This window comes from Cervus elaphus, chromosome 12 (assembly GCF_910594005.1).
Source record: "Cervus elaphus chromosome 12, mCerEla1.1, whole genome shotgun sequence".
NCBI lineage: Eukaryota > Metazoa > Chordata > Mammalia > Artiodactyla > Cervidae > Cervus > Cervus elaphus.
In genome coordinates this window covers 88,850,553-88,874,012 of record NC_057826.1, presented here as the reverse complement: position 1 = coordinate 88,874,012, position 23,460 = coordinate 88,850,553, and the positions used below count along the sequence as shown (strand labels likewise).

Below are 23,460 nucleotides of genomic sequence, written 5' to 3'. Positions count from 1 at the left end.
AGAGGGCTTCTGCCAAAATATGAGTACTGTCACATAGCATGCTCCAACGCAGGAAGCCCAGCTTTGATCCTTGGTCCAGCAACTAGGAGTTGCATGCCATGACTGAAGATTCTGAGCGCCGCAGTGAAGACCCTTCACAGCAAAGTAAGTTGAAGAAGGCAAAAAACTTGGGTTTTCCTGTTTGTATCTTCTAGAAGCAGAACAGACTCTATGAAACTTGAGAGAGGTTGAATTAACATTTGAAGACATCTTTGGAAGATGGTACATGGCAGACTTTATGTATAAATATATTCAACAGAAAGAAGAAGGAAAAAAACCCCATAGTTTTCAATTTTTAATTTTATTAAAGTAGAGAGTTAACAAGTTTTGAGTTTTCTACCTAGGAAAAGACTGCTCAACTTCGGCTGTTTCATAGAAAAATTAGCACTCAAAAACACCCCAATTATAAATCCATAGGTGCCTTTGAGACTTAAAACAAAAAAATAACTAGTTTTAAAAGTTACCAAAACTCAAACATATCTGAGACCATTATAAATTTCAAACAGTAGATTACCACACATACTACATTTTAAAATTCTAACAGCAAAACATAACCACATAATTTGGCTATATCTAATTATTTCAGACAAGTTTTGTTTTAAAAAGTAACAAAGTTATGACTATAAAACTTCTGTAGTTTTTTTTTCAAAGTAAAATAACCTTAAATCTTTACTAAAGGAAAAAAAAACAATCCTTAAATTTCTTATAAATAGCTCTCAAGACATATATTACCCATCTGCTGCAAGCTTTCTTTACCTGAGAGAATTTCCCAGGATCCTTCACCACAAAGGATTACCTTAAAGAGTTCTTTCCAACATTTTACTCACATAAACATGATTAACACCTATGGAAGTGGATGTGGACAAATGCATTCTTAATCCACCATTCCCCAAGTTAAGTTTTTGCTGAAAGGATTTTGCTTTTAAAAAAAGAAAACCTCTTTGGTAAAAGCCAAATACTTCATCCTCTCAAAATGAACACTTCTGTAAATGATTTACTGAGGAAGGGAAAAAAGAGAGAGAGAGAGAAATCTTTAGAATGGTTAGCATTAATTCAAAAGACCTGTATCCTGCTAAGCGAGTATATTAGAGAGCACATCTCTGCCTAAAATACAAAACTGGATTAAAATGTCTGAGGCTTTACAAATATATTAAGGATGGCAGGAAACACAGTTAAGAACGAAGCCAGAGGGATTTAGTAAATCAAGGAGAATACCCTACAGAGAACGTCATGAACCCAGGGGTATTGGCACCGTCCTCAATGAAGGAGAGCCCAGGGTGCTCTCTGGACAAGTGGATCTTGGCCCAAGATCACATCCTTCTTAGTTATATCTAAAACCCCCTTTCATTTTCAAGAGGGGTAGGACATGAATGTACGCTGAAATGAGATGCTCTTTAGAAAGGCAATCAAAGGAGAAAAAGACCGAGGCAGCTTAAATGCATGCAGGCTCTGGAATTCCCACTGCAGGGTAACAGGAAGCACCAATGGTAGTAAACTTCTGGCCAAAATTATTATAAATAAGCAAATAATCTTAAAAAGGCAGAAGGAGACAATGTGGGGGGAATTAGCACTGCACAGAGGTCAACCATAGTGAAGGCATCTCTGAGCAACTGGAAATAAACAAAGGGGTGTGGGAGCACCCTTGCTGGCCACCAGAATCCCAAAGCCCCAGTAACCCCAACCTCCATCAGCCCGCATGCACACAGCCCATCTACTCTACAAAGGAGCTCCAAAGACTTCTGGCAAACAATTCTTTCAAGCCATTTCCCAAGAAATTGTGAGGACAAAAACAAAACTAACTAACCAGTATTAAAACAAAACAAAACAAAACAAAAATCAACCCAGGAAGGACCAAGTAGGGTTTCCGAAAGCCTTTGGTGAGAGAGTCTCTGGTCTTCAGTCAGGTGACACATCTAGACATAAACAGCAACATTCCCAGAAGAATCCCTTCCTCTATTTATGTGTATTTACTCGTGAAAATGAGAAGTGAAAAAATTTCCACATCGGATGAACAGCACTGAGGAAGCTTACACATAGTTTTAAAAAATCTTCAGCTCTCATTGCTAAAGGAATCTGACCAGCAGCTTCTGAGAATGCACTTTTAAAATCATGTATAAAAAGTTGTAGGAAGCAAAGTCTATTGTTCTGAAAACATTACCAGTCAATTTATCAAATGAACATCATCCTTAACAGCAACGCAAGGCAATTGGCACTGTGTTTCCAGTTTCTTAAAACATAATAGCACAGAAACGTAGACTCTTTAAACCCATGGATGTTGACTTACCACCTGAGTATTGTTTTCTACAATTATAATCATTAAAGTCAACATCTTATTTATACACCCTTAGTCCTCAGAGAACGTCCACATCGCTCTTGATCATTCGGATAAAACTGCTTAAATGTTCAGTTGAGAATAAAAGAGTGACTGTAACTCTTCTTGTGTCAGACTGACCTTCAGAAAGGAACATTATCAGGGACCCACCAAGTCTGAAGCAGCTGGAAAGTGTGGGTTGGCTGCGGGGGAGGGGGGCTAAGGAAGGAAGCCTGGCCACTGGCGATGTCCTTTCCTCTGTGTCTCCCCAAGCTTTTTTCTGCACAGGAAGGGCCAGCTCAAAGCCACAGAGTTGGATGCTAGACCCTAGCAGCAAGAAAATCCAACAAAACCAGCCACTGACAGCACGCCAGCTCTTGACCTGCCTGTCCTCCTGATCTCTGTAAAGCCACCTCGCTTACCTGAGCCTGTCACTGCGCCAGCCACCGCAGTGGCCCCTGCCAGGGTGCTGAGCCACACACCCCACTGCCGCACCTGTCTGACCACAGAGCTCCCACCCCACGGGCATCACTGTGGGCCACGCGCGGCAACCACGCCTTTTGTGCCTACGGAAGATCTCTGGACCAAGTATGAAGAGTTCCTGATCTGGGGGGGAGAAAAAAAGAACTTGATCGAGTGTACAAAACAAGGCTCTCTCACATACACACGAGTGCCTTTAAAAAGTGAATCTCCAACACTGTAACTAAGGCAAGTTTCTGGAGGAATTCATCCACTGGATGCCCCTTGCCTCCACCCAACTCCTCCATTTTCTTGAGAGGAGGGAGAAGGAGTGAGTGGAAATGAAGAGGTGGGACTAAGTTCCCAGGTCAGCATTTGGCACCCTGGAGCCCAGCTTATGGGGGACCCAACACACACAGCAGGGCACGGAAAGTAAAGGCCGAATCTTTTCATTCTGACTCTCTGCCCAGGTGCCGAGAGGATTCTTTCCATCCTGCATGAAATACTAAGAGGCGGGCCCCACTGTGTCTCCACCGGGGTCTCCGGTGGACTTTCCACTGTGTAAACTCCTCCCTGGACGAGAGCATCAACACTGAAAATGGAGATCTTCTTACACAGCTGCCTAGAGTCAATCTCTCTTAAGGGTCACCTTAGGAGTATGAACTTTGGAAATTTCTGTGGCTTTTGCTCATGGCTTAATTAAAGAACTCCCCACCCCACCCACCGTTTCTTCTAAGTATATCTGGTCACTTCTACAACTTGTATAATTGGAGGCCTTACCTGCTCAGCCCTGTTTGAGGTGCTGCCTATGATTCTCACCTCAGCAAATCTACCCCCAAAATCATAAGGGACATTAATGGTGTGGTCACATTACAGATCCGGAAAACAAAAGCCCTTTTGCTTTCACAATTTCAAAGGCCTCGAGTGGAAGAGAAACTGGTTGACCTCAGTAATGAAAAGAGGGGTGCAGCAGGCTTCAGTCAAGAAGCAACTTCCCAGGTTAGGTCCTAAAGTGTTATGACTATCAATCCACAAACAAGAACTACAGCAAAGAAAACAACACGAACATTGTTCTATCATCATGTGAACAACACCATGAGTAAGGGTCAAATTACTCCATCACCGCCTGACCTGAGTTACAAAACAAGTTACTAAGGCCGTAACTCAGATCAGGCGGTGACAATCTGGTGGGGGAATCACATGGGCGGTGATGGCAAATTGTGCTTTTTCACATTATAAGGAAGATGCTGAAACCGAAGGGATGAGGGCACCTCTGGGAAGGGCAAGGGCAGAGTGAAGCCTGTGATTCCCAGCATCACAACTTCAAAGGGAAACGTGTCGGGGCTGGGAGGAGACAACACAGGGGTGGAGTGAAAAGCTGATGCTTCCTCTTGGAGCCAATAAATATCCGGGGACCGTGAGCAGGAGTTCTGCAGGCTGAGGTGTGGAGCCTTCTGAGGGGTCTGCCTTCTGTTGGAGGCGAAGGGCTCCAGATTTTGTCATGTCTATTTCAGGGATAGGTAATAGGCCACACAAAGTAAGCTTTTATCCCTGTGATAAGACGTCATTCCCCAAACTCTGTTTTGGTAAGAAACACGCAGAAGGAAAATACTAGCCTGACCACTGTCCCAATATTTAGGGGTAAAACACATAGAAAATCTATAAACACTCAGCATCAATTTAGGTGAAATTTTCAATTCTTTGGGGGCAAACTGGTAGCTTCTTTTTGAATTTCAGAATTAAAAAAAGCAAATCAAGTGATTTTTTTTCTTCCCCCCTGCAGGGTTTTCAGACCCACTGAAGCCAGCCAGGGGAATGCCAGCTTGTCACAAAGTACCAGTCACTGCCTGACTCCTGGGATATTTGTTCAAGGGCATCACTTCCCGCTGCAGAACCAAGGAGATTGCTCAGATCCTCACACGGAGTACTGTGGAGAGGGTCGACAGAGTGGGGCGACCAGCGTACCCAGGTACAGGAGAACACATATCCAGCAGGAAGCCATCTTAACCCAAAAGATGGACCAGCTCCCGCTGAAGAAGGTCTCGATGTTGGCACTTTCGTAGCTGTAGAAACAAGAGACCCAGCTGTGGTCAGAGCAGGAAGAGGACAGGAGGTGAAAAGGTCTCTTCCCACCAAGTGTGTCCCTCCCTGCTCCCACTCCCCAGCCCCCACCAGCCTTTCTTTTTTCCCTAGCAACTCAATTCAGATATTAATATAATTCACACCCACTTAAAGTACACGATTTTTATTATATTCATAGATGTGTGTGACCACCACCACAGTCAATTCTAGAACATTCTCATCACCCCAGAAAGAAACCTGCACCCTTTAGCTGCCCTCCCATTTCCTCCTCCACATGGCCCCTGATGACTTAACTACTTTCTATCTGTATGGCTTTGCCCATTCTGGACATGTCACCAGGCATGGAATCCAGTGGCCTCCTGTGACTGGCTTTTCTCAGCATATTTCTTTTGGGGTGTGTCCATGCTATAGTATGTAACAGTACTTTATTCCTTTCTGTCGTGGAGGAATATTCCATTGTGTGGATATGGCACCTTTTGTTTACCCATTTGTCAGCTGATGGGCATTTGGTTGCTTCCACTTAGCTATTATGAACGATGCTGCCATGAACATTTGTGTATAAGCTTTTGCGCGGACGTGTTTTTTCCTCCTCTTGACTATATAATTAGGAGTACAATTGCAGGATCATATAACAACTATGTGTTCAACACTTTGAGGAACTATTTTCCAAAGTGCCTGCACCATTTTTACCTACCAGGAGTGAGAGAGGGCTCCAGTTTTAACACATTCTTGATATATTATTTTCTGCCTCCAACCTTTCTTAAGCTTCCCAAGCCAAAATGTTCCAGGAATTCCCAAGTATCTCTGGGAAGCACGAGAGGCTCTAGTGCCCTCTTCTCCCTCAGGATGTCTGGGAAGATCTCAGGGAAGCCTTCCCTGTCCCTCTGTTCGCAACCTCTGCCCCCACCATCCCCGCCCCACTCCTTGTTCTTCGTCCTCATTTTTCTCTCCAGTAGTCATCAATGTCTGACGTACTATGTGGACCACTCTCCTCCTCCCCATTAGAATACAGGTCCGCCACTCACAGCAGTGGAGCCCGGAGAAGCCACTCATATGCTTGTTGCACAATGAGTCTAAATAAATTCTCCAGGCCAGAATACTGGAGCGGGTAGCCTTTCCCTTCTTCAGGGGATCTTTCCAAGCCAGGGATCAAACCCAGGTCTCCCATATTGCAGGCGGATTCTTTACCAGCTGAGCCACAAGGGAAGCCCAATAATACTGGAGTGGGTAGCCTATCCCTTCTCCAGCGGATCTTCCCAACCCAGGAATCGAACTGGGGCCTCCTGCATTGCAGGCAGATTCTTTACCAACTGAGCTATCAGGGAAGCCTAAATACCCATCCTAAGTTATTCTAATGTCTACCTTAGGTATATCCTAATGTACACCAAATTATGATCCAACAGAAACTCTGGATCAAAGAAAGATACAAAAGGAATCGGAAAGAATCTTCACGTAGTAACAGGTAAGTCAGACACATTATGTTAGTTAAAAAAAAAAAACAAAAACCCTACCCTCAAAGGAGAAAATACGTGTAATCACATTTATGTTTTAAACAATTATATAGGCTTATAAATGCACAGGAAAGAAATAAAAGGAAATACATCATATGATTAGCAGTGGTTATGGAGTTGGGGTGGAGGGCCCATGCTACTTTTCATACTTACATATTAGTTGTTTTTTGTGTTTTTTTTTTGAGATGTTTCAAACTTTTGTAATGAAAGTAAAAAAAAAAAAGACAAAGTAGAAAAAAAGAGTAATTCTAAGTTCTTCCCCATTACTGTTACTATGTTCTATAGACTGCCCATATGCTATTAACCTCCTATTTTCTTAAGGCTGCAGTAAGCATCACCAAATTCCAGGGTTAAAAGTATGCCAAAAGACTGTCAGGAACTCGGACTGTTTCTGGGAAGACGAGTGCAGCAGGTCTTGGAGAAGAGGTTAACTGACTTCGACAGATCTGATTTCCAGGCTGTCAAGAAGAGGATGTTTTTAAAAAACAACTTCTGAAACGTCTAAGTCGAGGGGCCACTCACTTGAACCAGTTGGTGACGGTCATCATCACATAGAGGGAAGCCAAGAAGAACATGAAGTGGAAATAGGCATAGCTGTAGACGGTGCCTTTCTTCTCATCATAAATGACCCGTGGGCCCTCTTTCATATTCCGCTTCTCTTCAGCGTCTGTGAACCACAAAGTGAGCACAAGCTCCATGAGTGGACACAAGGATGCTTACCACTTTCGCAAAGCCAAACTTGCTAATTTCCAACCCAGAGGCTGTTGAGAAGGAAAGCTGTCAAACACCACTTGTACCCTCAGGCAATCTCATCTATGCCATAAGCCCCAAGCTGCCACCTCACCCCAGAACCTTCTGTAATAGTAAGAGTTACCTACTGGCACATTTATTTTAACTGAAGAGAGCTCTTAAACACAGAAGACTTATTATAAACTCAGAAGAAAGTGACAGCAGAGCAAGAGTTCTCAAGCCCGTGGAATGCTCCAATTCAAGAAGAGTAAGCTGAATGAAAGAAATTTTCCAAATTTGCATTCCTTTAAAAAAATATAACTTCTTGCTCCTCAAAAATGTACTGTGTAATTTAACTTATAAATATGAGCCAAAAATATCAACTTTTCCTCATCTGCCAGAATATCAACACAAATCCCAAAGGCCCTTTGGGAAGAACGTGTAAACTATATAAACAATAAACCAGCTCTGGATTAAAGGAATTCCTCTTACCACTCAAGTTATTTGTGCCTAAATCCCAAACGCCTACAGATGAATGGTACAGGTCTGCAGGGCATCACGGAGGCCCAGATGGAATGTTGTCCACTTACCCTCTCCCCCAGAGCCGAAGCAAAAGCAACACCGGGCTACCTGTGAGGGCAAAACCAACCAAGTCAGGAGGCTTGCTTTCTGCTTTTCCATCTCCACATCGGTTAGGAACTAAAGGCCACCTATGTGCCAAATTTTCCCCATCTGAACTACACCCCAAATCCAGAACTGCACACTTCATCCCTTCAAAAGGTTCTACTAAGTGTCTGTTCTTCCCTGATGGTCTAGGGGCTGGTGAGATGGGAAACATGAGGACATGGAGGTGAGCCACCCCGAGCCCCTTCCAGGGGGCCCCCCTAGTGCCTGCTCAACCCCTGGGAGCCTCTGGCCGGCAGCTCCAGGTTCTGCCCTAGCTGGGAGTCACCCCACGCTCAAGCAAGCCCTTCCTGGGCAACCCACGCAGGATAAGAGCTCCTAGCAGGGGTGTCAAGGTGTGGCCACAACCCCTGGGGGACAGTTCTGATGGGTCATATCTGCTCCTAGCCCCTGTGGGATGAGCGGAGGCTCTGCCCAGACTGCAGTGCCCTTCAACTCCCCTTCCCTCCTCCGCATGTGCTGAAAAGTCAAGGTGTTAGTTGCTCTGTCATGTCTGACACCCCATGGACTGTAGCCTGCCAGGCTCCTCTGTCCAGGGGATTCTCCAGGCAAGAACACTAGAGTGGGTTGCCATTCCCTTCTCCAGAGGATCTTCCTGACCCATGGATTGAACCCAGGTCTCCTGCATTGTAGGCAGATTCTTTCCAGTCTTCTGAGCCACCCGGGGAAGCCTCCCTAATAAATATCCTGCACATCAGGCTCTACCCTGGCGGCCACTTCTGGAAAACTCAGCCTGGAACATGAAGTGAATGAGATAAGGTCCCCTCCGTCTGGGAGCTCCCGCCTGGCGCTCTGCTCTACTTGCTGCTCCATGCAATCCTCTGGCACCAGGGAGTGAGGTCATTATCCTGCTTTCAGGTGAGGGAAACTGGGGTCAGCCAGGTTGAAGACCTGGCCTTAAGTCACTAAACAAGCTTAGTGACAGAGCTGGGCCAGCAACTTGGGCGGGTGGGAACTCCCAGGTCTGTGCTTCACAAGGGGAAACAGGCAGCATGTGATATCTCGACGGTGGAGCCGACAGACTCAGAAAGGGGAAAACTAAGGGATCTGGAACCAGGAGGTCCACCTACATTCCTACTAGAATCAGGCTCTGAGCTGGCCGCCTGAGGGGAGCAGGGGTACCAGGGACGGCAACACATGGGGTGACTCCTTCCAAACGTCGTACCAGGTTTCTGACCTACTCAAAACAAAAAACTTAATTTTTTTTACATTGGGTTTACGAAAAATTACTACACTGATTCCAGAAAGACTCTGGTAAACAGAATAAGAAACACAACACATACCAGGACAGTCTAGGAAGTGCTGGGTCCTCAACGCCTCTTGGCTGGTAATAGTTTTATGATAAAGAACAGAGAGCTGGGGGCAAGGACGTGGGAATCCAAGCCCTTGTCCCATTTATACCCCTCAAAGCCAAGCCCTTTTTCTTTCCTGTGTCAAGGAAACTTGTCATAGAGGCACTGGTCTTGACAGAATCTTGGATCAAGGGATACAGTCTAAGATTCATTAATTCATTCAGTGGGCCCAAGACAAGTTATGCTGGGGTCCCAGTTCTTTTGAAGCTTAAGTTACCACAAGAAATGACTGACTCTCTCTTTCAAAGGTCTATCCTGTGAAACGTGATGCAAGGGTTGGTGAACCAACGTCCATCCTGTGTGCGCTCCAGTTCAGAGGGAAACACGAGGGCTCTTTCCTCGGAATGAGAAGAAAAACATTCTCTTAAATCTAATGCGGAGACTTGCTGTTCTTTGCACTTTAACTCCGTACACAATAGGGATATTGAAGCCAGAGCGGCCGAGCCTCAGCAGGGGGTCACCCAGTCAGTGGTGAGCATGACCGCCTGCCTTCTAGTGCCATTCTCTTTGGAAGAATAGGCAGCAACCCATTCAGACTCAGTACAGTCTGCTCCTTCTTCCAAGTGACAGAGAGAGCCGGGGAACGCTGCTGGCAGACTGACAACCCCTCATAACGGTCCACTATCTCCAGGTCAGGTGGAGGGAGGCCCATCCCCAGAGCAAAGCGCCCGATCTGGACAGACCCCAGGGCCCTTCCTCCAGGCAGGGAAAGGCAGCCGGGGGTCAGACGCCAGGCAGGGTCAGCAGCAGAGCCAGCAGACAGCAGCCGGATCTTGGGCAATGGTGGTTGGGAACACAGCACCGACTCGAGCCAGAGTACATGGTTTACATGCTGGCGAATCCCAAGTTTAACGGACTTAACTTTTCTGTTTGTCCCCCACCCTGCTGGAAAATGGAGATAAAAGCCTCCTTGGGTTTCTTTGAAGATGAAATCACAGATGCAGTGGTTAGAACACAGCAAGTCCTAGCCGACCCTGGAAACGCCTCTTCTTTCCATTCTTGGAGTCAGGGCGGAGTCTCTTTCTGGCTGCTTCCATCTGATTAGACCTTTTGTGACCTCAGTGGATGTTCCACCAAGGGCCTCAGGAGAGGACTTTTGCATCAGAAAGAAAAAGATATTCTGCTGACCGGCAGGCCTCTGTTCACTGTTTGCTATTCTTCGCCCCATGAATTGCCCACCTGCTGGAGCTGCTGCAGGGAATAAGCTCACATATAGACAGCGCCCAGCAGGGCAAGGACAGGGTGTCCCTCCCCTTCTCCTTCCAACAGCCGCAGTCTGACCTCACAGTTGTGCCATGTATGGAGAACACAGACAGGTACACACTAGGGGAAGGGACCAGAAGTTAAAACAACCCACATGCATTCTGTTACGACAGAGGAGAAAAGCAGAGAGCAGACTGACAAGCTACCCAGGGCTTTGGTGGGAGCGAGGTGGCTGGATGCCACACCAGAGGCTGAATTTGTTGGAGAAAAATCAACAAATTTTATTTTAATCCTATAGTATATTGAGGACATTTTTTTTTCCGTACAGGAATCATGTTCCTTCCTGAGTAAAAAAAATGGGATCATGGGATGCAGACCACTAAAGATGCAAGTAAACACATAAAAAGCCTTCCTGGGAAATGGGTCTTCCGGGATGAAGCAGGGCCAAGAAAAGGAAATGAACTTACTTCCAGCTCGGGAGCTGTGTACCGGCCCTGCAGAGCATCGGAACTTGATCTTGTCGTCGATGTCAAACTAAGACAAACAGAAAGGTCAGCTGAGTTAACGTGTTACATGTTAACATGTCATATAACAAGTCAAAGGAGGGCAGAGCTGCCTGGCCAGGACTCTAAGGAGGCTCACTCTAACCTACAGTTCTGCTTAAATAAAAGTTGTCTATTTTAATATCCCACTTTATTCCAAAACTGGCTGACCAACTCAACAGCCAATGTCTTCTTCCATGGATGGCATTAGATCATTTTATGCAAGCAGAAGCTTAAAAAAAAAAAATTTGTCTTTTGGTCCTGTTACTTTGGTTTTCACTTTGGTTTTTTGCCTCTCCTCCTTCAAATGCCAACATACTTTTCAGATTTCACTGTTATCTTTCCCCTCCTTTTGACTAGTCTCACTTAGAAGAGAACTCAAAGGCATGAAAAGCGAAGGTCGTCACAATTTTCTGTGATAATCAGCCTTGGACAGACAAGTTTTTCTATTTAGAAATTCAGTATATTGCAGCTATCAACGTCATTTAAAAAACTTCTTCCTGCCACTTTCCTCCTGCCTAGAGAGGTAAAACGTTGTAAAATCTGGCTTACAGAGGTACAAAAAGGCATTTATTTTTTCCTGGGGTGGGGATCATTTTAAACACATTTCTATGTGTAAATATACAGTGTACATGAATAACCTATACAGATTCATTTAGCAAATGTTTGCTGAAGGTGGGCCCTGTTCTAAGCACTGGGAACTCAGTGAGACATACAACAATCCCTTTCCTCCTGCCACTCCAGGGATAGGGGAGAGGGTGGGACCGTGGGAGCTGTTAGTGGAGAGGCAAGAATTCCAGACTCACTTCAACCAAATAAACCACAAAGGGAACACTGTCTTCTCGACTCATTCTCATCCTCTTCCCCAAGGAGAGAAGAGATCAATGAGACGCAAACAAACAATAAAAAGCTTCCCTCATAAAAAGGTCCTCTGGGATCCAAGATCATTGTTTCTTTTGTGGTCCACTCAGCCCAACAGCATCACTTTCAATTCTGCTTTGAGCAGATGGATGTTAATACAGGCCCACTCCACTACCACGTCCTGGCTTGAGCCTGGTCTGAGGAGTGACAGAAACAATTCCATGGCTATGCGTCCAAGAAACACACACGCCTGGCTCCTGCACGCAAGGTGCTATATTTTGCGCATATGAATTATGAGTTAATACAGTCTGTCGTTTCCATGGGGGCACATGTGACTTAACTTCAGGAAGAGATCGATATCTGGAATTTTCATCTGAAAGATGACGTTTATTCTTTACAAGAGTTTGACTAAATATTCCATTTCCTAACTTCTTGGGAATAAGATGGTTTTAGAAAAGCCAACTTTTGGTCCTGGCACCTCTGTCCCTTCACTTTCATCATCAGAGGACACTAAGAGGGGGAGCTTTCGTTCTTACCTCTAAAAATACCTATAATCTGGTCATCATATATATGGCTTCTATAAGTAAATGTAACTACAAAATAAGGTCTTTATTCAGTCATTGCCTTTATCCACAAAATGTTCTTCTTAGAATTACTGAGAAAATACTGTTGTTTTTGTTTTTTTACAAACTCTTTAAAAGCCTGAGAAATTCTTACTGTCTGCACTCTGGCTATTACTAGAACCATCTGGTCTGCACAAGACAATTCCCGGATTATCCATAACCTCTTCCCTTCCAGGGCTCAGGGCTGAGTGACTTTAACCCTGTGCTTCCTGTGGGGGTGGAGGAGCCTGGCAGGATTTGGTTGGGGCAGAGCTTCACTGGACACAGAATGTCTAGTAACCTTATCTGATTAATACCCTGAGCCCTCACTCACTCACAGCCAGTAGCGTCTTCCCGTTGCTGTGACAATGAAAAAAATAAACCTCCCGCTACCCCCAAGCCCTCCCAACCTCTGTTGAGCCCTGAAGCTCTTGCACACTGGAAGAAAGATTTGTAATGCAGATGCCCCTCCACATCTGCTTCAGTTGCTTTTGGAACTGGCCAAACTCCACTAGGTCACAGAAAATCTCCAGCCAACACGTCCAGACTTTCCTGCTGGAGACCACAGATTCTGCCCCTGACCAACTTACAGGGCCCTTGAGAGATCACGTGACTGTTCTCAGCCTTGGTGTAAGTAATCAAATTCAACTACCTTCCCAGTGTAACACAGAGCTGGAGACTCAGCTCCCAAGAGAAACCAGAGTTTGTAGGAAGGGGGCCTCAACACACCCCTGATGCAGAGACATGAAGATTTCTAGCTGGCAGGTTCCGGAGTAACTGGATTCCCAAAAATACACCCCCCCGATTCTTTAAAAAAAAAAAAAAAAAAGAAAGAAAGCAGCAGGTCCATCCCACACCAACAGTGTAGGTAACTCTCCTTGATGTGCCAACTCTTCTCAGTTTAAACTAGTCCCTCCAATGCCATCTTACTAATCTCGCAATTATTTCCAAATTATTTCCAAGTTATTTCCAAATAATCTTCCAATTATTTCCATGTTGCTGTGAATGTCCCATTTGAACTAGCAAGTTGTTTGACCCTTAGTAAAAATTCTGAGTTTTTCCAATTTTGTACTCAAATTCCTAGACAGCTGAAAAAATACTTATTTTCTTTTCTCTTAAGTATAGCTAAAACTAAAATAACCAGAAACATTTTATCGCACAAATGCCTCCTAATAATGCAACTATGTAAGTCGCCCAGCTGATTGGTCCACCTAAGTAAAACGACCTGATTCCAAGTCATCCCAGGGGAAAGAAAAATGACTATGAACATGTCTCTCCCAATACTTCAGCAAAGGAGGTGGAAGGAAAGGTTTCCATAACTGGGTGAGACATATGGGAGCAGGCTCCACATCTCAGTTTCCTTGTAAGTACATGGAGGGAACTGAATTTTGTGGGGTGGGGGGCGGTGCACAGCTTGTGAGATCTTAGTTCCCCAACAAGGAATCGAACCCAGGCCCTTGGCAGTGAGAGCACAGAGTCCTAACCACTGGACCTCCAGGAAATTCTACTCCATGAGGGAACTCAACTTGATGGACTCCATAATCCTCTCTCATTTGACAGTTCGTGAATTTAAAGCCAACAGACTAACAATTTCAGTCAAAACCTAGAGACCAAGGAGGGACTTGAGGAGCAGCTAGGGGAGGACAGGGCAGGTGCCAGCCTACGAGGGCACAGGGGCACGGCCATACAGAGAGAGCACCAGGGAACTCCTGACGCGGTCCAGGCTGTGACATTTCTTTACAGCATGATGCCTGGGTACCGGGGAAGGGGCGGCCTCAGCTGGAAAGCCAGGGTGTGGGTTTTGGCTGAGCCCTCCTTCCAAGCTAAGACAGCCAAGAGTAAAACATGCTCATAGTGAGTGCCACAGAAGCAGGACTTGGGGCAGAAAGCCAAAAAGCAAAACTGGAGTTCATTGTGAGAGCCTCCTAAAGAAGCATTAGAGAGAGAGGCAGAGTGTCTGTGTGTCTGTGGTGGGGGTTGCGGGGTGGGGGATTCTCCAGCTAGGAGAGAACATAGCACAGTGAGCCTCTAAGATCTTACCGAAGTCCCAAGCAGTCTTGGACTTCTGTTGAAACGGGCGATTTCAGACTTCCCAGGTCCAGGGTTGGGAATCTGCCTGCCAATGCAGGAGGCACAGATTCAATCCCTGGTCGGGGAAGATTCCACATGTGCTGGGGCAGTTAAGCCCGTGAGCCACAACTACTGAAGCCTGTGCACCCTAGCGCCTGTGCACCCTAGCGCCTGTGCTCTGAACAAGAGAAGTCACTGCAATGAGAAGTCCCAGCTCCACAGCAAAGAGTAGCTCCCGCTCGCCACAGCTAGAGAAAGCACACTCATAGCAACAGGACCAAAAATAAATAAGAATAACATTTTTTTTTAAAAAGAAAGAAAACGGTGAATTCTTTTCTCTGCAATGCACTAGTCTTCCTACAGATTCTATCGAGAAATCTAGACATTCTTGCAATCTTCAGATGACAGTTTTCGCCCAGGCAATGCAGCCTCCTGTTGTAACATCTTCCAACTTCTCAATCCTTTTTGAGTCGAGGAAGTCAAGCTTTGAAACCCTCCAAATTGTACCACCTCCCATACTTCCCCTTTTCAAGGCCCTCCTAGGGCTGCACTCAAATTCCCCTTGAACTCCAGTCTGCTTGGTATAAAGTTCTCAAAGCCCACTCCTCCTGGAGCTGCAATGGGTAATTAGAGCAAACACCAGTCACCCAGGGCCCCCTCGCTGTGCAGACTGCACTGAGCCCCCAGCAATCAATAGCCATCACCAGGTGGGACATTCATGCCATGTGCTACATGCTACATGTGCTACATGCTACATGTGCTACATGCTACTGCGCTGCATCAGCGCAACGGAGCTGCCTGGTTACTCCTCAGTTCCACTTGGTGTGGCTGCTGTTTTCTGACTCCCCATCCTTAGAGCACTATGGTTTTGCAGATTGATTACCAGCATTCAATAATGTTTGCTATTGGCATTTAGACAGATTTTACATAGCAGCTGTCAGCTTTGAAAGTTCTTTTGGGAATCTCAGACTAGACCTTGCCAACCTCTGCTAAGGTGCTGCTCAATTTCAAAAGCGACATAGAGGGTGGAAATTACACACCACAAACCAAAACCACTGGTGGCAGTCCTATCACCATATTAAATAGCGTTTTTGCATCTTTTCCACTGATAGCAAACCTAAGCCCTATTTTATCTAAGGGAGCAAACATTTCTAATCATGTGGGATTAGGCATTCAGCAACTCACAAAAACACCTGATTTTAGTCTATCAAATATCTTTACAGCTTTTTTTTCCCTGATAATACAAACAAAAGAAGCAATAGCTCATGTTAAAAGAAAACTTTTTTTTTTAAAGAAAAAAACAAAAAAATTATATACATAATACTAGCACCATTACAAGCTTGGTTTATCTCCTTCCAGGACTTTTTCTTCATATGTAAATACAACTACATTTTATTCTAAAACTGAAATATTCTACATTTATAGTTTAGTAACCTCTCTCCTTGCTGGACTCACCAATATTTTTTACCTGCCAATACAGAAAAAAAGTGAGTGACAGATCATAAAATTAACCATGTTGCTGACATTTCTCCCCCAAAGCCCAAAAACAATAGACTCAGGAAGGAAACACTTAAGGAAGGAAGGACTGAGAATCAGGATTAAAATGTGGGTGCCTTAATGGTTTTCCTGAAAACATGCATTGAGGTGGGCCCAAATCAGTGAACACGCATGGAATTAATAATAATGGAAGGCCAGAAAGTGTTCGCCACACAGTCGCGTCGTGTGGCGAGGCTGCCGCTGCGTCACAGACAGGCTGAGAGTCGACACTGCATGCCTTTGCACGCTTGATGCACGACTGTGAACACATGCTTCATAACACTCAGTTCTCCTGCCTATGTCTGCCGTCCAGGTCCATGTCTGTTGGTCCCTCTCTACAGCATGAAGGGGTGTGAGAAGCTGTGAGAGAAAATGCCAGCGTGCACAGAGACACATTCTACTTATACAAGCCACCAAGGGTAGTCCAGTTTTGGCCAAAGGATCACTATAACGTGCCTGTGACGGGTTGAAATTTTTAGATACTGAAATATACTGAAATGTAAAACACAGGAGTAAAACCTAAACATGAAAGCGTGACTGTCAAGGGGAAGCGTGATCATCAGTGAAACATGTAAATGGAATAAGAAACTTATGATTCCTATCCTTTACTCTTCTCCCTCTGATTTTTTTTTATACAGATTTTAAAATAACAAACCCCACCCCAAGCACCTAAAACACTGCTTATGTATCACACCTACTTTTGGAGGAATGACTTTGCTCCTTAAAAGCAATGTGAGTTTTAGCATAAAAGAAATGTTTCCTGTCTTTCCTGGACCAAGCACAAAATGTCTGTGTATGGAGTACTTTGTACTCTTTCCATCAACAAGAGAACAAACGTTTTTTCTGTTGGAGTAGAATGTTGCCAAAACATTCTGGCACATACCGTCTCTTCCTCACTTTGTGCTCCCTTACTCTCCAAAAGGGCTTTAGCAAGTAATACTCAGCCATCTTTTAAAGGATCGCAACATACCATATATATTTATTTTATTTACCCCAAAGAAGTACAAGCTATGTAAAATGAAGTCCAGCTAAATTTCATGCTGTAATACCACCTTCTTACTTCAGGCTTCATTTCCCCTCTTCCTCAGATGGTGTTTGTTTGACTGCCTCATACTGCTAAAACGTACGTAAATTCTCCTCTTGTACTTTTAAAGCCCGCAAAGACGGCCCCAGGTAACTTCTAAAACTTACCATGAATACAATATGCACACACACAAGATGGCAGTGCCCAGACCAGCAACCAAGGTCTTGTCCCTGTATAGGTCCTGGCCAAAGTTAGGCACACAGATGGTGACGTTCTTCCCGTGTTCGTCTAGGACTTGTGAACAAAAGAAGAAAGGAATCATTGCCATATTAGAAAAGCCCTCTGTAACTCAGGGATGCATTCACTCTGGGAAAACTCATGCAGTATAGGACAGTGAACTCTCAGTGCTGGAAAGGTTTCCTCTACCATCCAACTCAACTCAGACTAGATCGCTGCTCTGTAAAGCACCCTCTTCCACCTAGGCAGCCTCTCTGAATAAGACCCTTGGGTGTCAGCTTAGTGCTAAAGGGGTCTTCATACTAGGGATTTCTAAGAGTCATGTTCTTTTTCAGTACTTCTGGAGCAAGAGTCAAAAGTATTGGCTCATGGGTCTTCCCTCATGGCTCAATGGTAAAGAATCTGCCTGCCAATGCAGGAGACACAGGTTCGATCCCTGGGTTGGGAAGATCCCCTGGAGAAGGAAATGGCTACCCACTCCAGTATTCTTGCCTGGAGAATTCCATGGGCAGAGGAGCCTGGTGGGCTATAGTCCATGGGGTCACAAAAGGGTCAGATACAACTTAGGGACCAAATGATAACAATAAATTGGCTGACTGGGCAGCAGGTAGCATACAGGTAACTGAGAGCATCCTCCATGTCTAGCCTCCTTGGACAGACATGGAGGCATGTTGAGACTAACCAACAACCAAACAGGAACTCGCAGGAACTGCTGTCTGGCCAACAGCCTCCACCCAGATAAGAGGTCATTCTATTGTCAGTAATAGGACGGTCATGACATCTTTTAGGCTGTTACCTGGGAAACTTCTCAAGTGGCTAGAATCTTATAAAATTGTAGAGGCTATATAACAAAGATTCCTATCATATTACCATTGTTAGTTGTTTACTTTTTATCTAACAGAGTCTTCAATTCTGAACACCCAAGCTGGCTCTATTTGCTCTGCCCAAAAATGAGGAACATAAATATAAAATAACAGACTACAAACCATTTTACAAACATGCACATTCTAAGGGCTTGAAGTTGCACTAAAATTATTACTTGTACTCCCACTTGAAACTGTAAACTTAACTGTGTGCTGTGGCTTAAGGAATCTTTATTCTTAGGCCAATGAAAATTTTCTTTACAAACCTGACCAAAATATGAACTTTGCTATTTAAATACTACCACCCAAAATTAAAAATAAAGTTTTATTCTGTATTTAAGTGACACCGGCCATTGAGAAGAAAAACACTGTAACCAAAAAACCCCATTATGTTAAAGCCAGAGATTAATATGTAAATAGTCAAAATACTCATAAAAGTTTTAAATAGGCTAGATTTAAATAAACTTGAAGTCAAATTTATAGAGCTTTTTTTCTAAAAAAACTACACCCAGGATAGACTATACTTAACAAAAACCTACAGTTATATTCACACTGTACTATAAATAGCTATAAAGGCAAGATCCTACATACTACACGTATATGCTAAAACTTTCAAAAACATCTTTGCATTTACTTTCTAAATTTAAAAAAGGAAAACATCAATTTTCTACTCTAGAAAAAAGAGTATATGTATTTAACTTGATTTATATAAAATATGCCCAAACATACACACACATATATATATTATGTATATATGAGTATACATGTATATATACATCTATATATCACAAAAGTGAAAAAAATGATGAAATATAAGGAGTTTGGAGATCAAAATAAGAAAATATGGCCCTTTACTGGGAAAGTTCAAGGGCTCATCCAGTAACAACCTATAATGGTGTTTGATAGTTCTCAAATGTCCACTGCAATTACTCTACAAAAATAATAGGTAACCTTTACATAGCACCTCTGACATGCCAGAAACTACGTATACATATACACACGTACTCAACTGAAGTCTTTAAAAACCACCCTGTAAAAGAGGAATCTTAATTATGTTCTTAAAATAATAATTAAAATTCTTATTTTAAAGGTGAGATGTCTAGGAAGAGAAAAGTAAGTCACTTTATATAAGTTACTGAAGTGGCAGAACCACTGCCCCACATTCTTTCTCTGTCAGAGTCAGAGAAATGATCACTGAAGTAAATTAATAACCATCTAAAAAACAATAACAATAATAAAAAGAGCAAAAAGAAATATCATGAATATTTCTGACAATTTCTTGATTATTTGACTATTTCTGAGCAGGAAAATGCAGATTAGGCTTACAAGCAAACTCATTAGCCCCTCTGAGTTCATGTCTTTCCTGCAGAGCAGGGAGACTCAGGAGAAGGAAGGTCCAGGTTCATGTCCCATGCTGAGGACACTATTTAGTGAAGAAGTCTAGATCACCTCTCTACTTTTTTTTTTTTTTAAAATATGGAACGCTTCACGAATTTGCGTGTCATCCTTGCGCAGGGGCCATGCTAATCTTCTCTGTATCGTTCCAATTTTAGTATATGTGCTGCCGAAGCGAGCACACCTCTCTACTTTGATGTATTGAATCTCTGACACTTAAACGATAGTTCGAGGAGACACAGTCCTCACCCCACAAATGACAATATTCACCCTGCAAGCTCAGTCTCCCTACAAGGCCAGCTTACCTACTTCTGCAGGTTTGCTGGAGAGGGCTGAGAACGTGAGGTATGTGACATAGCAGCTGATGAGACCCGACTGCAATATCCCAGAGTGCGGCTGTCCTGGAGAACGACAAGGGACCGTGTTATAAATCAGTGGTGAGAAAGCATATGCACCCCCACCAAAAAAAGGTCTGCCCCAAACAATATCCCTCAAACTTGGAGCCCCACACTTGAAGGTAAGAAGAGGTACGTAACGTACTTCTCATATAACACTAAAATATTTGGGGGGTAGGGGGTCACACACTGAACCTAAATGCTGTTTCAGAGATGCCAAGTTCTGCCGAGTTCTCGCCCAGCACCTTATTTTGATAATAACTACAGCTGTACTGAAACATACTGCCTGGTTTCCCTGAGGTTCATAACATCAGTTCTTAAATCACAAGGTCTCCAGAAAAAATTTACCACTGTTAATTTGTGACATCACATAGCTTAGGGGGGTAAATGATGGATTTTATAGGGAGGACTTGGATTCCAGACTCACAAAGTCATCAGATACTCAGAATCCATGCCCGTAGGGAAGAGTTCTTATTTGTCAATGGACAGAAAACCTTTGGGAATACTAGAATTGGTCCAAGCCAAAGAATGAGGCTATGGGACTCAGCATTTATTGGGAAAAGGCCTTTTATGTTACAATATTTAAATTAAACTGTTCAGATGGCTAAGAGTAACCAAGATGCGATAAAAGGGATTCATCGTTTTTTTTGGTGAAATTTTCAACCATCCACAGACATAAAAAGATTTAGTTTTACCCAGTCTTCCCTCTGATTAAATTTATGTCCAGAATTTTACTTATCAAATTATAAGGACCAATAAAGGTAAAAAATAGGCCCTTTTCAATGGTGCTCTTTGGCATGGGGATGAGACTTACCTTTAACAATTAATGGCACTAAACCAAATTATAACTATTTCAAAGGGTATAATTTAACCCAAAGAATATTTTTATCTGAATACTAATAATGTTTTAGGAAATTCTTAACTGATAAAGGAACTGGGTGAGTAATAATAACAATCTCAATTTCAATAATGAACTTCAGTCATTTCTTTCTTTTGGCTTCGAAACAACCATGAGCAAGATCAGGCTCACAGGTTTCTATCGGCTTTGCTGAGGAAGGACTTGGATCTGAGAAAGGCCAGCTCCTGGGGCCAGCGGATGGCTGAGCCAGGATTGGATTTCCTGTTTCCTGATTCTGGGACCATGCTGTACTTGATTTGTGGTCCACAGGGGTCTTAAGTCAAAGATAAGCCCCAAAACAGCTCCTTCGGGAGCCTTCTCATTCATTCAAATTTTACAAAAAGATTATAGGGAAGAGTTAAATATCCACTAAAGGCATTTTCCATTGAAACGCTCCTTGTAGTACATTATTTAACAATAGTAACATCTATCTTCTTATTTATTGACTTCATTATACTCAAATCTTTGACAGAGGCATGATTGACTATCACCTTCAGCCCAGTGCAGGGAACGAAGAGGACACTGGAATCCCACCTTTCCTATGCTGACCCACCTGTGGTAAAATAAGAACTGACCATAATTTCCAAAATTAGGGTCAAAGACATTTATAATATGAACAAGGAAGTATGGAAGGAAAAAAAACTGCTTACGATCTCGGACAGAAGGTGAGATGGATACCACTGACATAAGTAGACACAGGCCTCCATTTACTCCCAGGAGAATTTTATTTTCCAAGCAGCCATCTTTCTGGGTATAAAACACTGCCATCCAAATCAAACCTCCCGTGGTGATGGAGTACGCGACGAGTGTCACCAGGGACAGAGAGGCGTACCACAGCTTGTTGGTAGCTGTGCCTGCAGTCCTGTTTCTCCAGAAGTAGAGAAGAGGAAGGGGTGGGGGGAAGACAGGTCAGTCGATTCTCCAACAATATCTACCACCCTTCAAGCATTATTAGCTAATGCTGTCAGGTCCCAGACCATCGTAAGGAGATATTCAGAAGACCTATTACTTTATTAGTTTTTGTGGATCACAACAAACTGTGGTAAATTCTTAAGAGATGGGAATACCAGACCACCTGACCTGCCTCCTGAGAAACCTGTATGCAGGTCAAGAAGCAACAGTCAGATTGGACATGGAACAACAGACTGGTTCCAAATTGGGAAAGGAGTATGAGAAGGCTGTATATTGTTACCCTGCTTGTTTAACTTCTATGTAGGGTACATCATGAGAAAGGCCAGGCTGGATGAATCACAAGCTGGAATCAAGACTGCCAGGAGAATTATCAACAACCTCAAATACACAGATGATACCACTCTAATGGCAGAAAACAAAGAGGAACTAAATAGGCTCTTCATCAGGAGAGAGTGGAAAAGCTGGCCTGAAACTCAACATTCAAGAAACTAAGACCATGGTATCCTGTGCCATCATTTCACGGCAAATGGAAGGGGAAAAAGTGGAAGCAGTGAGAGATTTTATCTTCTTGGGCTCCAAAATCACTGTGGATGGCGACTGCAGCCATGAAGTTAAAAGATGCTTGCTCCTTGGAAGGAAAGCAATGACAAACCTAGACAGCATATGCAAAAGCAGAGGCATTTATGTGCCAACAAAGGTGCATCTAGTCAAAGCTATGGTTTTTCCAGTAGTCATGTATGGATGTGAGAGTTAGACCATAAAGAAGGCTGAGTGCTGAAGAATTGATGCTTGTAAATTATGGTGCTAGGGAAGACTCTTGAGAGTCCTTTGGACCACAAGGAAATCAAACCAGTGAATTCTGAAGGCAATCAACCCTGAATAGTCATTGGAAGGACTGAAGCTGAAACTCCAACACCTTGGCCATGTGATTCAAAGGGCCTACTCATTGGAAAAGACCGTGATGCTGGGAAAGACTGAGGGCAGGAGAAAGGGGCAGCAGAGGATGAGATGGTTAGACAGAATCATCAGCTCAATGCACATGAATGTGAGCAAACTTCAGGAGATAGTGAAGGACACAGGAGCCTAGGGTGCTGCAGTCTACGGGGTCGCAAAGAGTCGGACATGACTTAGTGTATGAACAACAGCAAACAATCGTTTTACCAACTAAAAACTAGAAGGTACAGCTGAACATGCAAAAAATTCTTGGCTCAAGCATAGAATTTTTTTCTTAACCCTGAAAAACTCCAGTCTTTGACTCAAGTGTATTCAGTAACTAAAATGAATATTCACCGACTTTAGCTTCCCCATTCTGGATGTCAACTATCCCAGGACAAGTTCTGGCAGTATTATAAAGTGGGCTGTGTGCTGGAGTTCTCTCCGAGTTTTCCCAGAAATACAGAGTCCGGAGGTGCCAGTCTCTTTCTCCAAGTGCTGCCAGCAGCTCCTGCTGATGCCCATCTTCTCTTTAGGGAGAGAGAAGTAATTGAACTCCACCCAGAGAAAGACTGGATGACCTCATCTCTTTTGTCCTTGCACTGAAAAGAAGACTCTGTACCAGTACTGCTTCTCCCAAACAATGCCAGATATGATTAAGGAAGAGCTTGACATTAAAGAAAAGTGAAGGCAGGAATTCCCTGGTGGTATAATGGTTAGGTCTCAGCACTCTCACTGCCAGGGTCCTCGGTTTGATTCCTGGTTGAGGAACTAAGATCCCATTGCCTTGGAGCACAGCCACCTCCTCTAAAAAAAAAGTGA

The 23,460-nt window shown here is 43.7% G+C and overlaps 1 protein-coding gene and 1 non-coding gene across 3 annotated transcripts in view; both read right to left on the bottom strand.

Moving 5' to 3' along the window:
* Positions 1-321: 321 nt before the first annotated feature.
* SERINC5 (serine incorporator 5) overlaps positions 322-23,460 on the bottom strand; it is a 101,783-nt gene continuing 78,644 nt past the window's right edge. For both annotated transcript variants that reach the window (XM_043919936.1, XM_043919937.1), the window contains exons 6-12: positions 21,444-21,655; positions 19,806-19,901; positions 17,173-17,299; positions 10,838-10,904; positions 7,722-7,761; positions 6,925-7,069; positions 322-4,872 (exon numbers count right to left, since the gene is read on the bottom strand). In XM_043919936.1, the coding sequence (XP_043775871.1) occupies positions 4,725-4,872; positions 6,925-7,069; positions 7,722-7,761; positions 10,838-10,904; positions 17,173-17,299; positions 19,806-19,901; positions 21,444-21,655 (835 nt within the window). In that variant the 3' untranslated portion in view covers positions 322-4,724. The remainder of the gene's footprint in view (positions 4,873-6,924; positions 7,070-7,721; positions 7,762-10,837; positions 10,905-17,172; positions 17,300-19,805; positions 19,902-21,443; positions 21,656-23,460) is intronic.
* On the bottom strand, positions 19,576-19,682 carry LOC122705927. The gene has a single exon (XR_006344198.1). It is a non-coding gene; the product is annotated as a U6 spliceosomal RNA (small nuclear RNA).